This window comes from Cavia porcellus, unplaced genomic scaffold, assembly GCF_034190915.1.
Source record: "Cavia porcellus strain 051 isolate PalLab524CR breed Dunkin Hartley unplaced genomic scaffold, mCavPor4.1 scaffold_25, whole genome shotgun sequence".
Taxonomy (NCBI): Eukaryota; Metazoa; Chordata; class Mammalia; order Rodentia; family Caviidae; genus Cavia; species Cavia porcellus.
In genome coordinates this window covers 42,273,173-42,300,129 of record NW_026947508.1, presented here as the reverse complement: position 1 = coordinate 42,300,129, position 26,957 = coordinate 42,273,173, and the positions used below count along the sequence as shown (strand labels likewise).

The following is a 26,957-nucleotide window of genomic DNA, read 5'->3' as shown; positions in this document are numbered from 1 at the left end:
TCAAAATCCATAAATAATATTTTAGTATGACAATCATGATGACACTTTGTAATACACTTAAGTTTTCATCGTGATGTAGTACAACATTTTTAGCCAATCACCTCTTGCACATGAGAAGATTTTTTTTTTTACCTAATTTGCTGTCTTTAGTGGGATGTCACCACACAAATTTTGTTAATGGTAGATTTATGAATCTGAAACAAAGATCCAGGCCCTATTCCATGCTTTGGAAGATCTGCACATCTGCAGGCAAGAAGACCTTCAATATAATTTCAACATGGTTTGTTCTGTCTTGCTTTGTTAGATTTTACCCTGTCAGATGGTAGGGCCAGCAATTTTGAATGTAATGGGATATATTATGGAATCATGGTTTCCTATTATATTGCTTTGATGTCTTATAGTGTTTTAATCCATTTGTTTGATTGGTTTTATTCTGTTTTTTATTTTTATTATGTGTGATGGATTAAACAGCTAATCTGAAGAAAACAGACATTATGATAGCCATTGATGATTTACTATCATCTTGTTTTGAAGTCCTATTGTGTTTTTTTCCTCTGTTTTGATTGCTTCTATTCTGTTGTGTTTTATTTCATTTTATTATATGTGATGGTATAGACAATTTTTTTTTGCGAAAAATAAGATGTTATATAGCCATTGTTGATTTTCTGTTATTTGGCTTTGAAGTTCTGTGCTTTCACTCTCTCAAATAGTTTTATATTATTTTTTATGTTTGATATTAATGTGAGTACAGGTATGCTCAACTATTTCCAAAAAAAGAGACATTATGGTAGCTATTGTTGATGTCCGGTTGTCTTGTTGTGAAGTGCTGTGTTGATTGCATTGTTCTGTTCTAATTTGCTTTGTTCTGTTTGCTTTTTTAATATTCTCTTTAAAATAATACATTTTTTGAAAAAGAGAAGAATAGCAACTTTGGATCTCTGTGAAATGAACTACTCTAGCCCAAGCATAAGTTGGCCCACTAATTCAATCCTGCCAGATGCCAGAACCCTGTCAGTTGGATTTAATAATCCTACCTGGAGAGTGGGTAGGAACGTGAGACCTTAGAGCAAGTAACTCTCTTTTCTTACTGCAAATAAAGAACTGTCCCAAATATCTTTTACTGTTCTGCTAAGAAGTGACTTACAAAAGGATAAAAAAATGCACTGATCCTCAAGTGTCAGGATTTTCTAAGAAACAAATCAGAGTGACCTCACATAGCTTTGCAGAGAGATATTTGGCTTTGTAGTCTGAACTGGCTCATGAGAAATACAGGTTAAGACTAATATGTTTATTATGAAACAGAGTTACATACATGTCTCTTATCTTTGATTCCTCAAACACCTAGAATACTGTAGCAGCACCCGGCTTCTTTCTATAGAATACAATGAATGGCCAAAATGAACGCAGACTGTAACAATGTCACTCAGAGACAGGCTCTTTGAAGGGAGTAAGGCACAAGATTTAATATATCTTGTTAAAGGTAGACAGAGCACAGAAAGACCATCTTCGGGGGAACAAAGAAAAGAGGAGGGTTTGGAGGGTAGGTAAGGACACAAGTTTAGCCATTGTTTAAGGGGGTCTGGACATGATGTCATATGAGGAGGTCTAAGAAAAGATCAGTGGTCAGATTCTTAGAGCCTCTCGAGCATCAGTGGTGAACCTTCTCAGAGTTTCTGGCGCCAGTGTATGGATGTTATCAGATGTGCTGGCACTGGAAAGATTGTGTGCTGTACCTTATCTCTTCTTTCCAGTATTCTGTCCTGGAGATCTGATGGCAGCAGTGGTGCTAGTTTGTGGTTTTGCTGGGAACAACCTAGGTGCTCAAAAACAGTTTGGGTGCTGGAAAAGCCATGTCCCCGTCCAGTGTGATACAGTCTAGCCACATCTTGCCAAGTACAGCTTGACATGAGATATCATGAGTCAGGGGCTTGTACATGTCCCAGTAATTCTCAGCTGATAAATTTTACCTTCCATTTCAGAACTGTATTCTCGGTTACTCATAGTTTATGTCCATTTTTAGAATCCTAGCATTAGATATTGTCTAGGAACACATAACTTTTTAGCAGAGGTTGCCTGTAAGGATTGGTGGTCAGCTTAAACCGCAGCTGAACTGAATCAGGAAGGTGCTAAGAGTGGATGGCCCACTTGAGGACTGTTGACAGCACAAAAACGAGACCTGAAGAGAAAGAGGAGCACCAAGGGTTTTCCTAAGTGTTGCTGTTGTTGTTTAGAACCATAAGTCCTGCTGGAGAAGCTTGTCATGCTGGCTCCCCTGATATGCATTTGGCTACCATCATCAGAGGAGGTCTGGAATTGTCCCTGACAATGACTGCAGTTCATGTTGGTGGAGCTCTGGGCCTTACTTTGAACATTGCTTCCTGGCCCCAGAGGGGAAGATGTGTGCTGCTTAATCTTAGGAGCAGTCTGTCACGCTGGCTTCCTGATATGTACTCAGCTGTTCTCATGGTCAGAGGAGCTCCCGACCCCATCCTCACTGAGGGTGGCTGCCATAGTTTTTGGGAGAGCCCTGGTCCTTATTGTGAACATCACTTCTTGGCTCCACTGCAGAACGCTCCACCTACTGGCAGGGATCCTTCACCCCGCTGCCATAGACTTTCTAAGCTTCACTGCTGGCCTTTTCCTTCCCAGTGCAGATCTGTGAAACAGACTTGCATGAGTCATTTTCGGGGCTCTAGGTCTTCAGCTGAATTCACGCAGGTTACTGCCGTGGGACCAGGTCGTCAGCTGGATTTTTAGGTCCTTAAAAGTGTGGAAAGTTTTCTTGCACTTTCTTTTTATTTGACTCCTTGAGTGACCATTACAAATAATACTGTAAATTATGTTTCCTGTTAGTAATTTTTCTCCTTCCAACCTCTGAGTACAACACTGCCTAAGCCTTGACAGGTTCTCATTTTTTAAAATTTCATTGTTTAGCTAATTTAAATACTTGGAAATTATTTTCCAAATGCTTGTTCTTATCTCTTGTTGAAAATGAATGTAGTTTAACTTTCAAGAAGAAAGCAGAACTGAATTAGGGATACAGAAAAGATGATATTCAGTAAGTCTGTGAAAAAAAGAAAACTAAAGATTTTTGTGAAAAAAAGGAGAAAACTCTTAATGATATTGACAGGGCTAATTTTCAGGACATATAGTTCTCAGTTAGAAAACAAATTCCCCAAGTCTTTCCCACAATCATCATGATGTCAAAGAAAGACAGGGGGAAAATAAATATATGATAAATAACTACACTGACAGAAGCCTGCATGGTGATTTGTCATTTATTTATTTCCCATATCATTGCAGGCCACGGAACATAGCAGCAACAGAGACTTCTTGGATGTTATAAGCTGCAAATATACTTGAGTAAATGAGATTCATAGTGTGTAAAATTGCTGTTTTCTTTGTGCAGAGAATCAGCAAGAGAAGACGCTCCACTGACAGGCAGCAGGTGGAGGTTCCGGGGAGCAGAGTGTCTCCTTCTTGACCGCAGGAGGTGCTACTGTCCACTGCTGTGTGAGCACTGCTGAACACCTGCCAGCAGTGAGGCCACCATTTGAAAGGCCTGAAGGAATGTTTCTATGGATTCCAGAGGGCAAGTGAGTGATCAGGTCTGTATATAACAGTTGAGTGCACAGCTGTTTCCTTCTTCTTAACCCTCAATTTAAGGATTCCTTTGGCTTTGACTCCATAATGTCTTGGTAACATTTTCACACAGAATAGTAGAAAAGTCAGAGGAAAATTACAGTAGTAACAGTGTTTTAATCTTGATTGTCACCATGGCTGATGTCTCAAGTTATCCACACTTGAAGTCCTGATGACGTAGTCAGTATAAATATTAATTAAAATGTTGTTACCAATATTTTAAAATTGTATGTTTAAAAGTAGCATTTCTAAAATAATTTATTGATAAATAGTTGACTGTATTATATTTAAGAAGAATAATTTTTTATGTATGCATACACCCTTGAAATTATCACATCAGTCCCTAACATAGGTACCAATGCCTCCCCAAAGAATTTTCATGTATTTTTGCAAGTGCTCTTTCTTCTCCTTTCTCCTATGCCCAGCAACCACTTATTTGCTTTCATAAAGATTATTTGCATTTTCTAGCATTTTACACCATGAAATCATATTGAAAGTATAATTTTTACCTGACTCTTTTAACTCAGTATAAATCTTTGATCTTCATACATATGTATAAATTTCTTTGTTATTACTATGTACATTATATTTTATAGAAACTCACAACTTGCTTATTCACTTCATTGGTGCCTGAGGCATTCTGATTATTTTCTTTTATAAATAAAGTTACTATGACTATCCAGGTGCCAGTTTTTTGTACTTTTATTAAGATATTCCTCGTCTGAACATGGTGGTATTGTTTTGGTGCTGTTAGGTGATGAATTTACCCTGTGCATTAACTTATACATGTTTGACATTGTGGTAGAGTTATCAGGTAAAAAAACTGTCCATTAGATGTTAAGGAGAAATAAGGATAGTTTATACAAAAAAAGGGTAATAATTTCATTAGACTCATCCTCAAAATCATTAGAAGTGCATTAGAGAGGGGAAAGGACACAGATCAGATCATTGGAGAGACAAATAAGTACGCAGAAAATCAAGTAAAACAAAATTTCATTTTTCCTAGTTGATCTAATAGTTAACAGTTTGTTCAAAAAAATAAAAATAATGCATTCCACAATGGCAGATTACCTAAAAGTGAAATGATTCATTGTTCAATTGTTTGATCATTTTTTATGCCTATATCTTGTAATCTGAACAACTATTTTGAAGATAACAATACACAATATATTAGGCAGTGTTCTCTATTTTGAAATTTTGTTTTGAAATTCTGTGTCATTATTTTTATTCTTTTTAATTTTTAATGTATAAAGGTGAAATGCATGGCAGTGATGATAGCAGAGACACGAAATGAATACTGCTGGGAATGGCTGGTTATTGTGCAGTACCTGGAAGTGCTATGGCGCTATTTTTTGCCCATGTGGCAAAGCAAGTCCCCCTTCCTCCTTCCTTTTAGGCTCTGGTAATCACCACTCTATTTCCTTGTTGTGTATATTTGACTATGCTAATTTCCTGTATTTCATATGTCATTCTGTATCTGACTGATTTCACTTAATATAGTATTCTTCCTGTTCATCTATGTTGTTGCATTTGATAAAATTTTCTGCTTTTTAAGTGTTAAGTAATACTATATTATATGTAGATATATAATATATATTATATGTAGATTTTGCTTATTCATTCCTTCATTCATTAATGAACGTAGGGTTGTTTCCATGTTTTTGTAACTGTCAATGATGTTGCTATGAATGAGTGTACACATATCTCATTGAGCCCCTCCAATCAGTTAATTGACTATAGATCCATGAGAGGAATTTCTGGATTATAAGTTAATATTTTAAATTTTTAAAGGAGTCACTGTATCATTTTCCATAGCAGCCACCCTATTTACATTCTCAGTAACATCATACAAGACTTTCAGTTTCTCCACACACTTCCCACAGTTGTTTTATTTTCTGTGTATTCACCATCCAAATAGAAGTTAAATGACAGGTATAAAATGGTAAGTCTTATAGTTTTGAGTTGTATTTTAATAATGATTAGCAACTTTAAAACTCTGTGGGTATGTGTGCCATTGGACATTTGTATATTTTGTTTGGAGAAATGTTTATTCTTGACTTTAGCCTATTTTTAAATAGAATTGTTTTTTGTTGAGTTTTAGGAATCCTCCTTATATTCTAAATATCAATACCTTATCAGACACACGATTTATATGTTTATTTTTCCATTCTATGGGTTGCCTTATTATTTCATTGGTTATGTGTTTTCATATATGAAAATTTTAAGAAAAGTCCAATTTGACCATATTACCTTTTGTTATACATGCCTTTGGTATTATATGAAAGAAATTATTGCCAAATTCGATTCAAATTTTTGTCTTTGTATGCTTGTCTAGTTACTATTCTCTCACTTATGATACCCAAAAACAGTGAAAGACACTCTAGATAGACATAGGGGAAAAACCACTAAGCAAGCAAACAATTAAACAGAGTAAAAAGGCAAAGAATCAACAGCAGTAAGATAACATAAAAAATAAACCAATACATATCAGTTATAATCATTAATGTAAATGGCCTCAAGTCACCAATTAAAAGAAACAGACTGGAAGAATTAATCAAGAAACAACATCCAAACATATGCTGTCTACCAAAAAACCCATCTAAACCAAAGGGAAACTCAGAGACTGAAAGTCAAAGGATAGAAAGCTATATTTTATGTAACAGAATCCCCCCAAACAAGCAGGGGTAGCTATTTTGTTTGCAGACAGTATGAACTTCAAACCCAGAATGATCCAAAGAGAGAAAAAAATGTCACTGCATACTGTTAGGGGAAAACCTCAAGAGGAAGAGATGATAGTCTTAAATATATGTACCAAATTTGGGAGTTCCCAGCTATACAAAACTAGTATTAACAGAAATGAAAAATTAAATAAGTAATAACACAATTAAAACAGGAGACCTTAACATACCATTGACACAAAGTGACAGATCAAGTAGTCAGAAAATCAGCAAAGAAATAACACAACTGAATCACAGCTGTGAACAAATGAGTGTTCCACCCAACAATATCAAAATATACATTCTTCTCAGCAATACATGGAACATTCTATAAAATATATAAAAGATAAATACATATAATAGGCCACAGAACATGCTTAAGTAAATGCAAAAGAGTTGAAATTTTCCCATGCATATTTTCAGATCATAGTGCCATGAAACTAGAAATTAATAACCACACAAACACATGGAAAATAAATGACACACTCCTGAGCAATCAGTGGGTTATCGAGGAAATTATAGAAAAATTAATATCTACAAGCAAACAAAAATACAAATACAATTACGAGAATCTGTGAGATTCAATGGAAGCAATCCTCAGAGGAAAATCTATTGCACTGAGTTCCCACATCAGGAAAACAGAACAAATACAAATAAACAACCTGATGATACACCTCAAACATCTAGAGAAAGATGAGGAAGCCTAGCCCAAAGACAAAACAAGGGAGGAAATTATAAAGCTCAGAGAAGAAACCAATGCAATAGAGACTCAGAAAACAATACAAAGAATCAATAAATCTGGCAGGTGGTTCTTTGAAAGAATAAATAAAATTGATAAGCCCCTAGCCAACCTTACCAAAAAAAGGAAAGGAAAACTCAAATTCATGCAATAAACAATGAAAAGGTTGAAATTATGAGAATAGAGATAGAGAAGATCATCAATAGCTATTTCAGAAACATCTAATCTCATACCATTGATAATACAGAAGAAATGGACAGTGTTATGGATTAAGAACTTGTGGTCAAATCAAGGCCAGCTGGATTACATCAGCATGGCATTGAGCGAAGATGCTCCACCTGAAGAAAGTTGCCAGGATAAATAGGTGGAGAAGAAGGGAGGTGGGGAAGGTTGAGGCTTTCAGGTGGCATTGTGGGTTCACCTATGAGTTTCTGTCTGTGCTGTTGGATCTCCTGGAGAAGGTTTGGTCCTCACATGGAGCATTGCTTCCTGGTTCTGGAGGGGAAGACATGTGCTGCTTGGTCTCCAGGATGACCTCGTCACGCTGCTTCCTGATATGTACCCCATTGAGCTTGTCGGAGGAGGAGCTGATGCCTCCGTGTCGCTGAAGATGGCTGTGGTGCCTTTCAGGATAGCTCCGGTCTTTGTTGTCAGTGTGACTTCTCGATTCCAGCGTAGAACCCTCATCCCACCACCACAGCTCCTTCATCCTGCTGGCATAGACTTTCTAGCTTCCACCGCTGACCGTTGTGTCTTCCCCACACGGATCCATAAAAGAGACTGGCGTGAGTCCTTCTTGTGGGCTTTGGGCCTCCAGTTGGACTTGTGAGAGGCATTGTACTGAGGTCTGGGTTTTTATCTGGACTCATGTGGGACATGTGCTGTAGGGTTTAGGCTCTTGACTAAATAATCTATGTCTTTGGTGAGGTGTATAGATTTCCTGCATTTTCCTGTGTTACTCCCGGTGACCATTATAAAAATATTATAAACTCCGTGTCCTGAACCTAATTGTTCTCTCTGTACAACTCCTGACTACAACAGACAGATTTCTAGAAACATATAAGCAACCAAAGCTGGATCAAGAAGACATAAAACTGCTAAATATCCCAATTCCAATTAACAAAATTGAAAATGTAATTAAATCCTTATCAATAGAGGAAAGCACTGGTCCAGACAGATTCACTGCAGAATTTTACAAGAAATTCAAAGAAGATTTAATGCCAACACTCTTTACACTCTTCAATGAAATTGAAAGGGAAGCAATTCTCCTGAACTCATTCTTGGAAACAAACATTAATACCAAAACCTAAGAACCAAAACCAAAAAAGGAGAACTACAGGCCAATCTCCCCAATGAACGTAGATGCAACAATTCTCAATAAAATATTGGCAAACAGAACGCAGCGAATCATCAAGAAGATTATACACCATGACCACGTGGGATTCATCTCAGGAGTACAGGGATGGTTCAACATATGCAAATCAATATATACAATCCAACATCTCAATAGAGCCAAAAATAAGAATCACATGATCATTTCTATAGATGCAGAAAAAGCTTTTAATGAGGTCCAACACTTGTTCATATTGAGAGCCTTACAAAAAAATTGGAATAAGTGGTATTTACCTCAATATGATAAAAGCCATCTATGAAAAACCAACATCATATTAAATTATTATATTAAATTATATCATATTAAATTGCCAAAAACTGAATGCCTTTACCCTAAAACCCGAAACAAGACAAGGATGTCCATTATCACCACTCCTATTGAATATAGTTTTGGAAACATTAGCCAGAGCAATTAGACATTACAGAGAAATAAAATTAAGGAGAGGAAAAGAAGAATTTAAATTATCATTATTTGTAGGTGATGTGATAGTCTACATAGAAAACCCTCATACTCCATTGAAAGACTCCTAGGTATAATAAATAAATTCAGTAATGTATCTAGATACAAAGTCAGCACTCAAAAGTCAAATAGCATTCCTATGCATGTTATCAGATCATAGTGCCATGAAACTAGAAATTAAGAACAAAATCACAGAGAGAGAAACAACAGAAGCTACACCCTACATAATAACATCAGAAAAATGAAATACTTAGGAATTAATCTACCAAAAGAAGCAAACGACCTATTCAGAGAAAATAATTATATCAAAAGGACCTCAGAAAATGGAAAGACATCCATTAGTCGTGGATAGGAAGAACAAAAATTGTGAAAATGGCCATTCTCCCAAAATTGTTAGACAGATTTAATGCAATTCCAATCAAAATAACACTAGCATACCTCACAGATCTAGAGAAGTCTCTCCTAAAATTCACCTGGAACCAGAAGAGACCTAGAATAGCAAAGGAAATTCTAAGCAGCAAAGGCAAGGCGGGAGGCATCACAATCCCTGATTTGAAGCTCTGCTACAAAGCTACTGTAATAAATTCAGAATGGTACTGGGATAAAAACAGCCCTGAAGGTCAGTGGAATAGATTAGAAGATACAACTACAACTACAAACACACTCAGCCACCTTATCTTTGGTAAAGGTGCCAAACACATTCACTGAAAGAAAGACAGTGTCTTTAATAAATGGTGCTGGAAAAATTCGTCACCATATGCAGAAAACTAAAACTAAACCCATGACTATCACCAGGTACTGAGCTAAAGTATAAAAGCATCAAAGATCTAAATATTAAAACAGAAACACTAAATCTGTTGAAATACCAAGTAGGTAAAAATCTCAAAGACATAGGGGTAGATAGGTAGGTAGAATCTTGAACAAGAATCAAACTGTGTGTGAAATAGTTCACAGGTTCAGTAACTCGGTTCACGTCCCATTAAAGAGTTTTTGCATGTCAAGAGAAATTTCCAACATAGTTAAAACCCACAAATTGGGATACAATCTTAGTGAACTGTCCCTCAGATAAAGGTCTTCTGTCTAGAACACATTAAGAATTTTTAAAAATCAAGTTCCGCTAATTCAAAGACCTTATCAAAAAATGGGCATCTGTGATGAATACATTGTTTTCAAATAAAGAAATAGAAATGGCAAATAAATACATTAAAAATGTTCAGCATCACTGGTCGTTGCAGAAATACACATTAAAACAATACTGAGAATCCATCTCACCTTAGAAAGAATGGCCAGGATAAAGAAAACTACCAACAACAAATGCTGGAGAGGTTGTGGGGAAAAAGGAACTCTCCTGCACTGTTGGTCGGAGTGCATACTGGTGCAACCACTGTGGAGGTCAGTCTGAAGATTTCTCAAAAACCTGAGATTGGAGGTCCCATTTGACAAGCTATTCCACTTTGGGCATATTCCCAGACGAACTGAAAGCATCATATCACAGTGATGTGTGTGCACCCATGTTTATAGAAGCACAATTTGTGATATCTTGGAAACAACATAAATGCCCATCAATTGAGGAATGGCAAAAAAAAAAAAAAGATGTGTTATTTTTATACAATGGAATAGTACTCAACTATAAAGAATGTTCACATTGAGATATTTATAAGTAAATGGATGCAACTTGAGACCATACTCATAAGTGAAATAAATCAAACTCACATGTGTAAACATCATATAGTCTCCCCAGAGTAAGAAATGGTAAGTGTACATAAGGTACAGAATACTCAACAAATACAGTGAAGGAAAAAGTATCTGCTTAAAAGGGAAAAAGTAGTATCTTAGGGAAAATGATCAAAAAGAACAAGGAAGGGAAAAGAAAACTATCTAAAATTATATAAACACACATAGGGTAGCAAAAATGATAGTTCCACAAATTCTGTAAGTTTTTGGAACAAAAAGTTAACATTCAGAGGATTGGAAACATTGTGCACATTGCTGTATGATCTGAGTAAACTTTGGAAGATCATTATGTAGCATAAGAGCTCTAGATATGCACATACCACCTTGTTTGGAAGGCCTGTAATGTCAGCGTTTTGGGCTCTTTGCTTTGTTATTTATTTGTCTTTTTTGTTTTTTGATTTTCTAGGAATTTGTTTTGTTTTTTGTTTCCCTCTAATCCAAAAAGATAGATAAACATGTAGAGACTTATACCTGCAGAACTTTTCCTAAACAGTTTATGAGAATCAATTATATAGTGCATGATGAAATGAACAGCTATTTTGAAGAAAAAGAGACACTGCGGTATCCAGTGCTGATTCCCTAGCATCATGCTGTGAAATCCAGCAATACTATTATTCTTTGTTCAGAGTGATTTTAGTCTGCTTGGTATTGCTTAATTTCAACACACATGAAGGAAGGACTGTTATGTTGAAGAGAACGCGAGACATTATGGCGGCCAATATTGATTTCCGAATTGTCTGTTTTTTTGTTTTGTTTTTTGTTTTTGTTTTTTTTTTGTGTGTGTGTGTGTGTGTGTGTGTGTGTTTGTTTTTGTTTTCTTGTACCGGGAATCAAAATCACGACTGAGTACGTGCAAAGCAGGTGCTTATACCACTGAGCTAAATTCCCAGCCCCTATTGTCTGGTTTTGAGGGCCTACAATGCTTTATTCATTCAGTTCTGATCAGTTTAATAGTATTTTGTTTTGTATGCATTTGCTGTGTGTGAAGATATGGAGAACTATTTGGAAGAAAACAAGAGACAGTATGATAGCCAGGGACCTGCTTCACAATCTGTTACTTACACAGCTTTCTTCTGATCTGCATAGTTCTGTTTCATTTTGTTTAGTTTTCTTCTCTTTAAAATAAAATTAAAAAATAAAATAAAATATTGGAATGCCTTTCTCACTTACCTTTGTGTATCTAGGCATAGATATTTTGCCTGTGGTTACTATGGGAATTACAATTAACATTTTAAAGTTAAAACACAATTCTGAATTTATACCAACTTAACATCAGTAATATATTTTTTTAAAAAACTGCTTCTTCTTTGCTTTTTCCTCCCCCTGCTCAGCTGCTGACATTACAATATCTCATCAATATATGTTGTGTGCCCCAAAATATCAGTAGTTCTATTAAATATATTAGACTTTTGAACTACATTGGAAAACGTGAAGTTATAAATATTACAATGACACCACTTTTAGAATAATATTTTTAAATGCTTGACTTCACACATTAGGAAGGCTGAGTCTGGTATTTCAACACATACATAATTCCCTGAGAAAATCCTCCCTCCCGTTATTACTTTTACATACTTCCCAACCCATAATAATCACTGTGTATTCAAATAAACAGTTTAGTTCTCATCTACGAAGGACTAAGTGTGGTAGTTGTTTCCTGAATCTGGCTGATTTCCCTCAACACACTATGATTTAGTTCTATTGCATCTTAATGGGTTAATAATACTCTACTCTAGATAAATACCACATTTCATTATCTGTCAATTTATCCATAAGGCCTCTAGACTGATTCTATATACTATCTATTGTTAATAGTGTCATGATAAACACTGGTGTGCAGGTATAACTTTTGTATGCTGATTTTATTTTCCTAGAATTTATACTAAGTAATGGGAAAGCTAGATTATATGGTAAGTTTACTGTTAGTCGTTTTGAAGGTCCTTCAGCCTGTGCACCATAATAGCTGTGTGAATTATTTTCAAAGTAACAATGTGTAAGACTTCTGTTTTCTCCACAACTTTATCATCATTGACTTTTTAAAAATAACAAAAACCATTCTAGCTATTGTGAAATCATATTTAGTTTTCATTTTTATTTCAGTTTTCCTTCTGGCTAATCGTATCACGCAATTGTGTATGTTTATTGACCGTTTGTATATCTTCTTTTCAGAAATATCTACTTAGGTAATTTGATCATTTTTAATTGGGTTTATTTTGATTTTTGTTACGTTTCTTTAATTCCTTATAAGCATGGGGCATTAATTCTCTGTCAGAAGAAATCAGAAAATATGTTTTCTTCTGCGCTTTATCTTTTTGCCCCTATTTTACATACTGTACAGAAGCTTTTTAGTGTGATGCAATCCCATCTGTCAATTTTTGCTTTATTTTCCTAAGCATTTGGGGTTCTTTCTAGAAAATTACTGCCTGTATGTCTTGGTTACTTTCGTTTCATTGCTGGAACAAAATACCAGACACCCAAAAAAGAAGGAAGAATTGGTTTATTTGTCTCACTATGGTGGTTTCGGTCCATAATCAGCTGGCTCCAAGGTAAGATAGCATTGCACAGGGCACACTTCAAGGGAGCTGCCTGCAAAAGCAGCCAGAGCAAAAGAGGGGGAGATGAGCTTCTTTTCCTCCCATATATTGTATGCAGGCCACCCCTGCCCCCAGCACAGATGCAGCACTCACAAAATCTCTGTGCCCTCCTCTTGCACCAAAAGAGAATATTTACAAAATAAGGTCCTGGCTCCCTGCTAAGTCTCATACTTTTAAACTTCTCAAGTTGACACAGGGTATCACCAGAATGCTATAGTAAGGCATTGTATACATTGTTTTCTCTAGATGAAATGACTTTTATTTACTTCCTATATCAGTTGTCAAGGACGACATTGTCTTACACTTGAGACTAAATCCTGTTAACTTGTACTTATGTCTCTCATGCAAACCAGAAACTCTTGCTATGGGTTTTCATTAAATATAGTTTTTCTTCTATCTTTTTGTAGATCAGTTAAAACTATTTGAGTAAGTGATTTCTATAGTTGGGTTATTTAAAATATAGTATAATTCTAATGAAATGAGGTTCTTTGTTCAAAACATTTGCTTTCAAAGAGATTATGCTTTACCCCGTAAAGTATGAAGTGGCATTTCCTTATAGATCCTTTCTTGGCATACTGTTAGCTTCATACATCTCAAATTAATAGTGTCAGCATTTAAACACATGCTCTACTTTGAGGAAATGTTATGGAGAAGAACAATGCAAGTTGGTCTACTACTGAAGATCAGGCCCACAACCTCCCAAAGAAAAGGATGATGAAGGTTTAATTAAAAAGAGACTGGTGGTGTAGTTTAGGGTTCTGCGATTAAAACCTTCCAGCAGAATTTGAGATTCTCTGGGGATTGAGACAAAGAACTTATTTAGGTGCTCCATATTTATTTGGATTTCAGACAAAGGAAGGAAATACTGAGGAGAGTTTGGGCAGCTGAGCAGGACCATCAGAGTCAGTTCAAAGACTTCTCCAAGTAGTAAATTATGCTAATGAGGAGAACTATCTTAACTCCAGGTTATCATTCATGGCAGGGCAGGGGTGAGATGCTGGAAACTACAGTCTCTATCTAGTTATTTGGGATTGGAGCCTCAGCTGGGACAAGGGACTCACAGAGGTTCGCTTCCTGTGAATCCACAGCCCTCCTCCAGACAAGGGGCTTAGGCCTGGGACAGACTCACAAGTAAACATAGAAAGTAAATTGATTGACTTTCAATCCTGCTCCGAGATGCTTTCTAGTGGTCTCTATTATCCTGCAATTATATTGAAAATCAAGTGATAACAATGGAAATTTCCCCTGACTTCCTAGAAAACGTCTAAGAATATAATGTGCCAAAATTTGGTAAGGAAAGAGCTGTCTACATTAATACTATCCACATGCTTTTTCGTTTTAAAAATACCCTGTCAAGCTGAGCGTGATATCTCATGTTATATCAGCAATACTAATAATACGGGAAGATAAAGCAGGAGAACCACAAATTTGACCCAGTTTGGGCAGCTTACGGAGACCCTATTCCAAAACAATAATAATAAACGAAGCCAGGGATATGGCTCAGTGTGAAGTCCTGTACTTCAGTTCTGGTACCACAAACAACAAAACAATAATATCCCCTCTGCTTTCATTAAGAATGGGTGAGTCGGGGCTAGGGGTTTAGCTCAGCGGCATAAGCACCTGCCTTGCAAGCAGGCGGTCGTGAGTTCGATCCCTGGTACCGATAAAAATGAAAAAAAAAAAAAAAGACAAAAAAAAGAATGGGTGAGTCACAACCCATTCCATTAGGGGAAAATCTAGAACAAAGCATTTTCACCTGCTCTAATCTCTTGTTGTGGGTCTTAGTTTTCCCTAACACTGATTATTTACACATTTGTCATCAACAGGAAGACGTGAGCTTTCTCTTTATGTATAAAAAAAGCATGATCACTAAGTAAAAACCGGTTTGCAAGCCCACAGGACTGCTGTGAAGTCATTATTGGAGGGTAAGAGAAGCCTCCTGCAGGGTCATCTGTATTTTGAGGAATGGCAGCTTTGTATATATGACAGAGTGCCTCAGAGATTTCCCTGTTTTATTTTTCATTTACAAGTTTCTATTTTGTTAGTACATGCTCGCAGTACATAATGTTTGCATTTCTTATGTAGAGTGCTGCATGTGAGCAACACATCTTAATGTGCCTTTATGACCCTTCTTCCCCTTTCTTTATGTCTTCAACCCCGTCCCATTTCAGAGTAGTTTACCTGCCTACTTCCAGTTTTCTGTGTTTATTTTGCTTTTTATTTTTTGGGTTCCTCATATAAGTGAAACAATGCAATATTTCAGCTTGTATTTATGCAGCTTTTGCAGATTTCGTCATTAATTTCCCACTTTAGTGCACTATGATCAGATTCTATGCATGGAATAATTTCATTCCCTTTGCATTTACTTAGAAATGTTTTATGAGTTAAAATATAATCTTTTTGGAGACTGTCCCATGTGCAGCTGAGAAGAATGTACATTCTGATGTGGTTGGGTGGAACACTACTTAAAATCCACTAAGTCCATCCATTCACAGGTGTGATTCTGTTCTGTTGTTTCTTGGCTGAGTTTTGTCTGGTTGATCTATCTCCTTGTGACAGTGGGGTGTTAAGGTCTCCTATTATAATTGTTTTCCTGTGTGTTTGGTTTTACCTGTCCACTAGTGTTTGTCTTATATAGTTGGGGCCTCCTGTTTGGTGCATATTTATTTATAAAAGCACTTTTTGTGTAGTTTTCTACTTACAAGTATGTAGTGGCCTTCTTTATCTCTTTTAATAATTTTAGGTTTGGAGTTCACTTTGTATGCAAACAGAATAGATACCCCTGCCTATTTTGGGTTCCTGTTGCATGGAATACTGTTTTCCATCTTTGACTTTAGTCTATGCTCTTCTTTTTCAGTCAGCTGTGTTTCTTGTGCCTATCATCTTGCATATTGCAAAGGTGTTTTTTTAATCTACCATTCCTCATAAGATAATAAGTTCTGGGAGAGGCCTTGAATCAAGGCCTTTCCAAATCCTCACTTGAGTTGGATTTAGGACCCCTTGACAGCCCTTATCTTTGCATATGTGTTGCTGTCATCACTCTAGCTGTGGGTTGCATTGGAAGTGGTTGATTGAACTAACTTGCCAGGATGCCAGTGTCTGAATAGGATTACAAATATAACTTTTTAGATTGAGAGGAAGCCTGGGAAAAGGATTACAATACTTGGATTACAATATTTGATATTGAGATTACATTAGGTTCTTACATGAATTCCTGGTAAAATCCTTTTTAATCTCATTTTTATTGATATTCATTTTAAGATTTGTAATTTCCTTCTTTTACTAGTGTTGAATTTGGAGCGTGCTTGCATTTAGGGCCTTCAATTGTATGTTATCTATTTGGGATTATCTATTTATTCAGTGTGAACATTAAGAGTTATGAAATTCTCTTTTTCAGTGGTATTGGTTGTGTCCCTTAAGCTTGGAATGTTGTGTTCCCATTGTCATTTAATTGTGGGAGTTTTCAAGTTTTTTCCTTGACATTTTCTTGGACTACTTAATTGTTCAAGAGTGTATTGAGGAGGCTGGAGAACATGGCGGACAGACAACAGCAACTACTGAACGCTCTCTAAAGGCTCGGCTCAGAGGCCAGGAATGATGTGGACTAAGGAGATACGAACCAGTAGAGATATGCTCTGCTGACTCAGGAACGAACTGGGCTGAGAGAATCCAACTTGGAATACAGTCCTGGCGCTAAAATAGGAACAGAAAAATCTCGGTGTGGAGGCTCGACTCCGCGTCATTGGAAACCGCGGTTTGGATTTCCCGCCGCGCGGCGGCCGGCTACCTCCACAGCGGCTCAGCAAGGAGAGAAGCAACCGCCGAGCTCTGGGAACGGAGTCGGAAACGCGACGGACAGGAAGGAAGGCTGACTGGTGGCGAGGTGAGCGAGGAACTGACTCCCTTACCGCAGTCTGACTCCAGCGGAGGATTTTCTGGGCGCGGGCAGTCCTGTAAGAGCAGGGCGCGGTGGCAACTGCAGCAGCGCATTTCCCTCTCGGACGGGATTGGTGAAAGGTGCCTGGCAGGAGGGACGCTGCTCGCGGACTCCCTAGGCTGGCCTAGCCCAGATCCCAGAGCCTGACGGTGGCCCGGAGGAGCGACCGACTTCCGCGTAGGCTGTCTCCTCCGCAACTCCCTGGGGCGCAGCAGTGAGCTGGAACAACTAGCCAGCGCAATTCGATCAAGCTGTAGCTGACAGGCAGGGAAGCCGGGCCTCCTGTGTAAGATTACATTTTATAAGGAACAGAAAATATGGGGAAGGGAAGCAACAAAAAAGGCTCCTCGACCCCCAATCCTGAGAATCAGGCAATAGTGGACACTGTACCAATATACATTAAGCGCCATTTAGAGAGCCTCATAGACCAATTCAGGAATGAAGTTATCAATGACCTGAAGCTAGAAGTATGCAGAATAGTTAGAGAAATGCTAAGCACCACCCAGGAAAAAGCAGATGGTGGAGTGGAAGAACAGAAAAAGAGGGGAGAATTGCTTGACGGAGAAAACAGAGAAAGCATTGAGTATGTGAAGCAGGTGCAAAGGGACTATCAAGAAATCAAGAACTCTACCCAAGACTGGCATAACAGCTTGAAAGAAACTAAGGACAGACTATCTGAATTGGAGGGCAGACTTGAAACATGGGAGAATGAAATGAAAAACTTCTTAAAAATAACAAAGAAACACACAGCAATAATACAAAGACAAGAAGATGATAAGAGGAGCCATAACTTAAGGATTAAGAACATAAAAGAAGAAGTAGGGACACAAACAAGTGAACTACAAAAGCTACTCACAGAAATAATCCAGGAGAATTTTCCTAATTTAGCAAAAGGTAAAGATACTCAAATGTATGAGGCATACAGGACCCCAGCTACCTACAACCCTAACAGAGAAACACCCAGGCATATAATAATAAAAATTCCAGAAATTCAATACAAGAACAGAATATTAAAAGCTGTAAGAGACAAGAAACAGATCACTTACAAGGGAAGACCCATCAAAATTACAGCAGATTTCTCTTCACAAACCATCAAATCACGAAGAGCATGGGGAGAAATAATTCAAGCTTTGAAAGATAATAATCTACAGCCAAGATTGAGATATCCTGCACAACTGTCCCTGGAAATTGATGGAAAAACGAGGTGCTTCCAAGATAAAGAGGAACTGGGGGAATTTGCAACCACCAATTCAACCCTACAGAAAGTATTGCAGGATATTCTAAAAAAAGAAAAATACAAAGAACCCAGAAATAGGGGCGGGGAGGCCACAACGAATAGAGCAGAGAACAAAACGAAGAAGACAAACTGACAGCTACTGACAGAAAAAGAGCTCAACAGAAATGAGACAGAGAAGATTGGATGATAGGAACAGCTTTTTTTGGAGAAAATGACATCTTAATAGGTAATGCTGATTTAGTACCATCTTGTTATGAAGTCTCATCTAGCTTTTGTTCTTCTGTCTCCAATGGTCTAAACAGGTTGTATCTTATTGGATTTTACTATGTACGATAGTATAAGAAAAAACCTGTTAAAGACAAGGAGATTATACAGAGACCATTGTTCATTTTCTGTTAGTCGATTCTAAATACTCTATAATGCTGTCATTCTCTTAAATGGATTTACATTGTTTTGATATACTTAATGCTACAGTATATGAAGTTGTACTCAAGGACTTCAGGGAGGGAGTCAATATGGTAACTATTTTTGGGTCAGGATTATCTGGTGGTGAAACACTATTCTGCTTAAATGGTTATGTTTTGATCTGCCCTGTTTCACTGTTATGCCCTCTTTTTTTCTCAATCTCCACTCCATTATTTACTTTTTTATTTTTATCCATTTAATTACAGGGAAAAATATAGCAGGATATAATATAGTAACCCACTTTGACTTTCTATTATCTCGATTTGAAGCCCTGTATTACTCTCACCATCTTGTTTTTGACTGAGGTTCCTATATTCTGTTTTGCTGGATAGTATCAGGTTCGAAAGTTTAGGCATCAGCTGAGAAGATAATGAGATTCATTATAACGCCCATTCTCGTTGACTTTTATCTACTTTTGAAGACCTACAATGTCTCCAATGTTTTGGTTTTGTCGGTTTTATTCTTTACGGTTTTGTTCAATTGTATTACAACTAATGATATAGGCAATTCTATTAGAAATAGCGGGAGGCATTAGGGTAACCATGGTTGATCACCTTGTATTATGTTTTTATATAATCTATTATGTCCACCCTTTTGACTTGACCGATTCTGTTCTGTTATGTCACATTTGGTTTTACTCTCTTCCAAAAAAGCAACAAGAACTGTGGGAGCAATGAAACCCAAAATGTGTAATAGTCACTGTACAAAAGAGAGGAAAAGAAAGTGCTCTAAACTATATAACTGCATGTATATTTAAAAGTATAAGATAGAAAACGATATCACAGAGTTTTATTGGATCATTGAACAGAACTGTTTGCAGTATCATTGGTGGAATGTCCACTCTACAAGCTTTAATTTTGTGACTTGAACAATTATTTCTAAGATGGCAATATGTAATCCATTAACTAGTGATTTCCTACTGCGCATTTTTTTATTCTGTAAATCTGTATAACTTGTACCCCTTCACTGTTTTTTTTCTTTCTTTTCTTTTCTCCTTAAATAAAAATTAAAAAAAAAAGAGTGTATCATTTAATCTTCGTGTATTGCATCATATCTGTAGTTAACTGTGTTGTTAATTTCTGATTTTACTCAAGTGTGATCCATTAACATGCAGAGTGTTTTTTCAGTTTATTTGTGTTATTTCACTGTGTTTTATGGTCAAAGATGTTTATACCAGAACGTTTCATGTGCTTCTGAGAAAAATGTGTATTCTACCTTTGGGTAAAACACTGTAGATATGTGTTAAGTCCTTTTGTTTCATGGCACCAGGGTGAATTGGCATTTTGTTGTGAGCTGTTGAACCTGAAAATTGAACACACTTGAAGAGCTGCCACATGGCCTGCCCAATCTGAGATCAAAGGGATGCTTCAAAGGGTAAGATAAGGTCACAGCTGAGGACACCTGGCTCCAACTCCAATTAACTAAAGACTGTAGCTGCAGGCATTTCACTCCTGTACTGAAATGCAACATGGGGAGCTTCTCATAAGATAGTTCTCTACATTGAAACATAATTTGTTACTTGGCAAAGTCCTTGAACCACTCCCAAGGTCTGTTCAGTTTCCTGGGTTTTCACTCTAACTCCTTCATTAGGTACAAATTAAATATGCCTGCCCAGAGACATTCCTTGTCTTAGCCAGCAGAGTCTGATACATGGCAGAGGGCTGTGATCCTCCTGGAGCCCTAAAACCATACGACTTATCTCATTTATTTAAGCCTGCACAGTAGACTTATGTGGGAGATTGGGGATCTAGGCCAGATCCCTGCTAGGCATTGTCTCCTGTTCTCCATTTTCCTTACACTCCTGTGCTCAGCACCAAAATGAGTGAATGTGGCCATGTGACTCAAAGACTTTTAAATGGTTGCTGTGCACCAGTTGTGACTCCAGGAACTTGCTGTCTGAGATAATTCAGATTCTGGTAGAGTAGTAATTGTGGAATTTAGGACCCTGTACTGCAACTGCATCCTAGCTTCCCATTTTGCAGGGTGACCTGATGAACCTGCTTAACCTCTCCACATTTCTCTGCTACCCTTTCCTTGGCTTTTATGAATATGATTTGTCAGTCTAAAATGATGCCAATGTCACATTCTGCACAGCTCTCAAAGTTCTGGGGGGAAAGATGGTGAAAGGATGGAGAAATAAAGATAAGAGATAATATATAGAAAGCTGAGGTCAGTTGTAGCCCTCTCTCTGGATAGGAGGCAAGGAACTGCTCAACCATTGCAATGCGTTTATGCATGTATTTCTCCTGTGGCACCCCTTTGCTTAACTAGCTTGCCTCTCATGCCCCATGTTCTTGGGACTGAAATACCTTTTTGCCTGGTAGACTCCATGTCTTCAGGGCATTCTTTGTGTGCTTTGTGCTCTCAGCTCCACATGTATAAACTATCACTAGCCCAGCCACTCCTGACATCTCCCCTTTTCTGCTTTTCTAGTTGCAATCAGTATGTGTTCACTAGAAGTTGGAAGAACTGTGTTTGGAGGACTTTGCTGAACCATTTTTTCCCAATGGTGGCACTTTTCCAATGGATGTTTAAAAGCAAGTCAAAGTGAGATATGTATTCATTACAATTATTTTCTTGCTATCTGTCAAGGCCAGAATTGCCTGAAAACCATCTTGTTTTGAAGTCCTACCATGCTATTGTTCTGTTTGCTTCTATCTTGTTGTGTTTTATTTCAGTTTATTATATGTGATGGTGTAGACAATTTTTTTGTGGAAAATAAGATGTTACATAGCCATTGTTGATTTTCTGTTATTTGGCTTTGAAGTCTTGTAATGCTTTCACTCTCTGAAATGGTTTTATACTATTTTGTTATGTTTGGTGTTAATGTAAGTGGTGGTATGCTCAACTATTTCAAAGAAAAGAGACATTGTGGTAGCTGCTGTTGATGTCCGGTTGTCTTGTTGTGAAGTGCTGTGTTGATTGCATTGTTCTGTTCTAATTTGCTCTGTTCTGTTTGCTTTTTTAAATATTCTCTTTAAAATAATACATTTTTTGAAAAAGAGAAGAATAGCAACTTTGGATCTCTGTGAAATGAACTACTCTAGTCCAAGCATAAATTAGCCCACTAATTCAATCGTGCCAGATGCCAGAACCCTGTCAGTTGGATTTAATAATCCTACCTGGAGAGTGGGTAGGAACGTGAGACCTTAGAGCAAGTAACTCTCTTTTCTTACTGCAAATAAAGAACTGTCCCAAATATCTTCTACTGTTCTGCTAAGAAGTGACTTACAAAAGAAAAAAAAAAATACACTGATCCTCTAGTGTCAGGATTTTCTAAGAAAAAACTCAGGGTGAACTCCCGTAGCTTTGCAGAGAGACATTTGGCTTTGTAGTCTGAACTGGCTCATGAGAAAAACAGGTTAAGACTAACAATGGTGACTCTGAAACAGTTATATACATGTTTCCTATCTTGATTCCCTAAACACCTAGAATACTGTAGCAGCACCTGGCTTCTCTCTATAGAATACAATGAATGGCCAAAATGAACACAGACTGTAACAAGCAATGTAACCCAGAAACAGGCTCTTTGAAGGGAGTAAGGCACAAGATTTAATACATTTTGGTACAGGTAGACAGAGCACAGAAAGACCATTTTTGGGGGAACAAAGAAAAGAGGAGGGTTTGGAGGGTAGGTAAGGATACAAGTTTAGCTATTGTTGAAGGGTGTCTGGACAGGGATGTCATATGAGGATGTCTGAGAAAATATCAGTGGTGAAATTCTTAGAGCCTCTCGTGCATCAGTGGTGAAACTTCTCAGAGTTTCTGTCGCCAATGTATGGATGTTCTCAGATGTGCTGGCACTTGGAAAGATTGTGTGCTCTACCTTATCTCTTCTTTACAGCATTCTGTCCTGGATATTTGATGGTAGCACTGGTGGTAGGTTGTGGGTTTGCTGGGAACAATCTGGGTGCCAATAAACAGGTTGGGTGCTGGGAAAGCCATGCCCCAGTCGAGCCTGACACAGTCCAGCCACATCTTGCTAAGTACAGCTTGCTGTGGCATATCATGAGTCAGGAGCTTGTCCATGATTCTCAGCTGATAAATTTTACCTTCCACTTCAGAACTGTATTCTCTGTTACTCATGGTTTAAGTCCATTTTGAGAATTCTATCATTAGAAATTTTCTAGGGACACATAATTTTTTAGCAGAGGCTGCCTGTAAGGATTGGTAAATAGTGGTCAACTTAAACAGCAGCTGAACTGAATGAGGAAGGTGCTAAGAGTGGATGGCCCACTTGAGGACTGTTGCCAGCACAAAAACGAGACCTGAAGAGAAAGAGGAGCACCATGGGTTTCCTAAGTGTTCCTTTTGTTGTTTAGGACCATCAGTTCTCCTGGAGAAGCTTGTCATGCTGGCTCCCCTGATATGACTTTGGCTACTATCATCAGAGGACTTGTCCCTGACAATGACTGCAGTTCATGTTGGTGGAGCTCTGGGCCTTACTTTGAACATTGCTTCCTGGCCCCAGAGGGGAAGATGTGTGATGCTTAATCTTAGGAGCAGTCTGTCACGCTGGCTTCCTGATATGTACTCAGCTGTTCTCATGGTCAGAGGAGCTCCCAACCCCATCGTCACTGAGGGTGGCTGCCATAGTTTTTGGGAGAGCCCTGGTCCTTACTGTGAACATCACTTCTTGGCTCCACTGCAGAACGCTCCACCTACTGGCACGGATCCTTCACCCCACTGCCATAGACGTTCTAAGCTTCCACTGCTGGCCTTTTCCTTCCCAGTGCAGATCTGTGAAACAGACTTGCATGAGTCATTTTCGGGGCTCTAGGTCTTCAGCTGAACTCACCAACGTTATTGCCATGCGACAAGGTCCTTAGCTGGATTTCTTAGGTCCTTAGAGATGTGGCAAGTTTTCTTGCACTTTCTGTTTGACTCCGTTTGTGACTATTACAAATAATAATATAAATTATGTTTCCTGTATGCAATTTTTCTCCTTCCAACCCCTGAATACAACACTGCCTAAACCTTGACAGGTACTTATTTTTTAAAAATTCATTATTTTGTTAATTTAAATACTTGGAAATTATTTTCCAAATGATTTTTCTTATCTCTTGTTGAAAATAAATGCAGTTTAACTTTCAAGAAGAAAGCAGAACTGAATTAGGTATATAGAAAAGATGATATTCAGTAAGTCTGTGAAAAAAGAGAACTAATATTTCTGTGAAAAAAAAAGGAGAAAACTCTTAGTGATATTGACAGGGGAAATTTTCAGGACATAGAGCTCTCAGTTAGAAAACAAATTCCCCAAGTCTTTCCCACAGTCACCATGATGTCTAAGAAAGACGGGGGAAATAAATATATGATAAATAACTACCCTGACAAACGCCTGCGTGGTGATTTGTCATTTATTTATTTCCCATATCATTGCAGGCCACGGAACATGGCAGCAACAGAGACTTCTTGGATGTTATAAGCTGCAAATATACTTGAGTAAATAAGATTCATAGTGTGTAAAATTGCTGTTTTGTTTGTGCAGAGAGGCTGGTTTAGAATCAGCAAGAGAAGAAGCTCCACTGACAGGCAGCAGGTGGAGGTTCCGGGGAGCAGAGTGTCTCCTCCTTGACCGCAGGGAGGTGCTACTGTCCACTGCTGTGTGAGCACTGCTGAACACCTGCCGGCAGGGAGGCCACCATTTGAAGGCCTGAAGGAATGTTTCTATGGATTCCAGAGTGCAAGTGAGTGATCAGGTTTTATATAAAAGTTGAGTGCAAGGTTTTTTACTTCTTCTTAACCCTCAATTTAACGATTCCTTTGACTTTGACTTCATAATGTCTTAGTAACATTTTCACACAGAATAGCAGAGAAGTCAGAGGAAAATTACAGTGGTATCAGTGTTTTAATCTTGATGGTCACCATGGCAGGTGTCTTAAGTTATCCACACCTTAAGTCCTGATGACACAGGTAGTCAATATAAATATTAATTAAAATGTTGTTACCAATATTTTAAAATTGTATTTTTAACAGTAGCATTTCTAAAATAGATTTATTGTTATACAGTTGACTGTATTATATTTAAGAGGAATAATTTGTTTTTTATGTATGCATACAACCATGAAATTATCACAGCAGTCCTTAACAAAGGTTCTAATGCCTCCCCAATGAATCTTCATATATTTTTGCAAGTGCTCTTTCTTCTCCTTTCTCCTATGCCCAGCAACCACTTATTTGCGTTTAAAGATTATTTGCATTTTCTAGCATTTTATATACATGAAATCATATTGAAAGAATAATTTTTATTGGACTCTTTTAACTCAGTATAATTCTCTTGTTCTTCTTTTATGTTGTGTATAAATTTCCTTTTTAATCCTATGTATATTGCATTGTATAGAAAATCAAAATCACAGTTTGCTTATTCACTCCATTGGTGCCTGAGTCATTTGATTAATGTCTTTTATAAATAAAGTTACTAATACTATCCAGGTGCAGGTTTTTTGTACTTTTATTAAAATACTCGTTGTTTGAACATAATGGTATTGTTGTGGTGTTGTTAGGTGATGAATTGACCCTGTGCATCTATCTATCTTGACGATGTGGTTGTTATCAGGTAAAATTTAGAATATTCAGTTAAACTTGAATTTCATATGAATAATGAATTATATTTAATTACTAAGGACTAAACCTAAGGCTTTTTCTTTGAGCTCCATCTCCTGCCCCTTTAATTGTTTTGCTTCAATTTTGAGGCAGGGTCTGGAGAAGTAACTAGATTGCCCAAGCTGAGTTCAAACTTCTTACCCTTCTGCCTCAGCCTTCCAGGGAGCTGAGATTGTATGCACAAGGCTTCATGCCCAACTTGAATACCGTATTAGTTTAAATATGTTTTTTTTTTATTTAAGAGGAAAAAGAGAAAAACACAAAACAAACCAAAGCGGCGTAAGGGTACACGCAATACAGAACTACAAAACAAAACAAAACAAAACAAAACAAAACAAAAAACCATAACAGTAAGAAATTACCTGCTAGTAGATTACACACTATTTTCTTGAAAATAGTTCCTCAAATCACAGTATCAAAGAACACAAGGTGGACATTCAAACAGGGAGACTGCAAACAGCTGTGTTCAATGTTCCAAAAACATTGATAAAGTCAGCTATTTAACACCCCCAAACACACTTGCTGTTATATCCGTTAGAGCTCCTTTTCTTTTTTTTTTCCCTCTCTTTTTTACAACAAAATTTACACATCTTGGATTTTATTACTCCTTAGTGCTTATTACTTTCTTTGGGGGGGGGAAGAATACAGTCAAATATGGCAAAACAAAGCTGTCAGTCAATACCAAGGATAGACGTAGCACATGGTGTAGAACAGAGTACAAGTTTATCAACAATGGTTATCAACGTTGTCCCTTGTTTCCTTAAAAAGAATTGTCTATCTTATTAGATATTATAAAGTTGGACAAAACAGTAGAGAACAAGACCAATAAAACTTAGGCGTTGTAAACATTACAGGACTTCCAAAGAAGACAATAGTCAAACCAGAATGGGTATCTTAGTGAATCTTATTGTCTTCAAAGTAGTTGCCTATGTCTTCAAACTTGATACTATCATATAGAATGGAACAGAGTCTAATCAGTCAAAACAAGATCGTGGGAGTACTACAGGACTTCAAAACAAGTTAATAGGAAATCGAAAAGAGTTACTATTTATATATCCTAATTTTTTTGAATTTTTTCTTTAATTAAGACAAACATAAGAAATGACTAAATAATTTTTTTTGAAACAATAAGGGGGAGATTGAGATAAAACAGGACATAACAATATAACAATAGAGGTCACAGCATGACTGTTTCAATAACCTAGTACTTCACCACCTTATAACCTGACTTAATAGTAGTTACCATAGTGTCTTTTTCCTTGAAATATTTGGGTAAAACTTCATATACTCTAGCTTCAAATATTTTCATATCAAGAAGCCCAGAATAAAGCCTTTCTAATTAATGAGTGAAAACTTTATAAGGCTTCAAGGCCACCTAATGGGGAATCATGGTTACCACATATTTTTATATATTTGAATCATTACTTACGTTAGGGA

The 26,957-nt window shown here is 37.3% G+C and overlaps 1 protein-coding gene across 8 annotated transcripts in view; it reads left to right on the top strand.

Annotated features, from left to right (window-relative positions):
* LOC100713782 (sodium/glucose cotransporter 4) overlaps positions 1–26,957 on the top strand; it is a 145,855-nt gene that overhangs the window by 101,493 nt on the left and 17,405 nt on the right. For 3 of the 8 annotated variants that reach the window (XM_063236438.1, XM_063236439.1, XM_063236436.1), the window contains one exon: positions 3,410–4,324. In XM_063236438.1, coding sequence (XP_063092508.1) covers positions 3,410–3,527 — 118 coding nt within the window. In that variant the 3' untranslated portion in view covers positions 3,528–4,324. Of the gene's footprint in view, positions 1–3,409; positions 4,325–4,895; positions 15,204–20,186; positions 20,292–21,350; positions 21,465–24,405; positions 24,617–26,957 lie in introns of those variants that run through there. The other 5 variants (XR_010043169.1, XR_010043170.1, XR_010043171.1 and 2 more) reach the window with 5 other exon arrangements.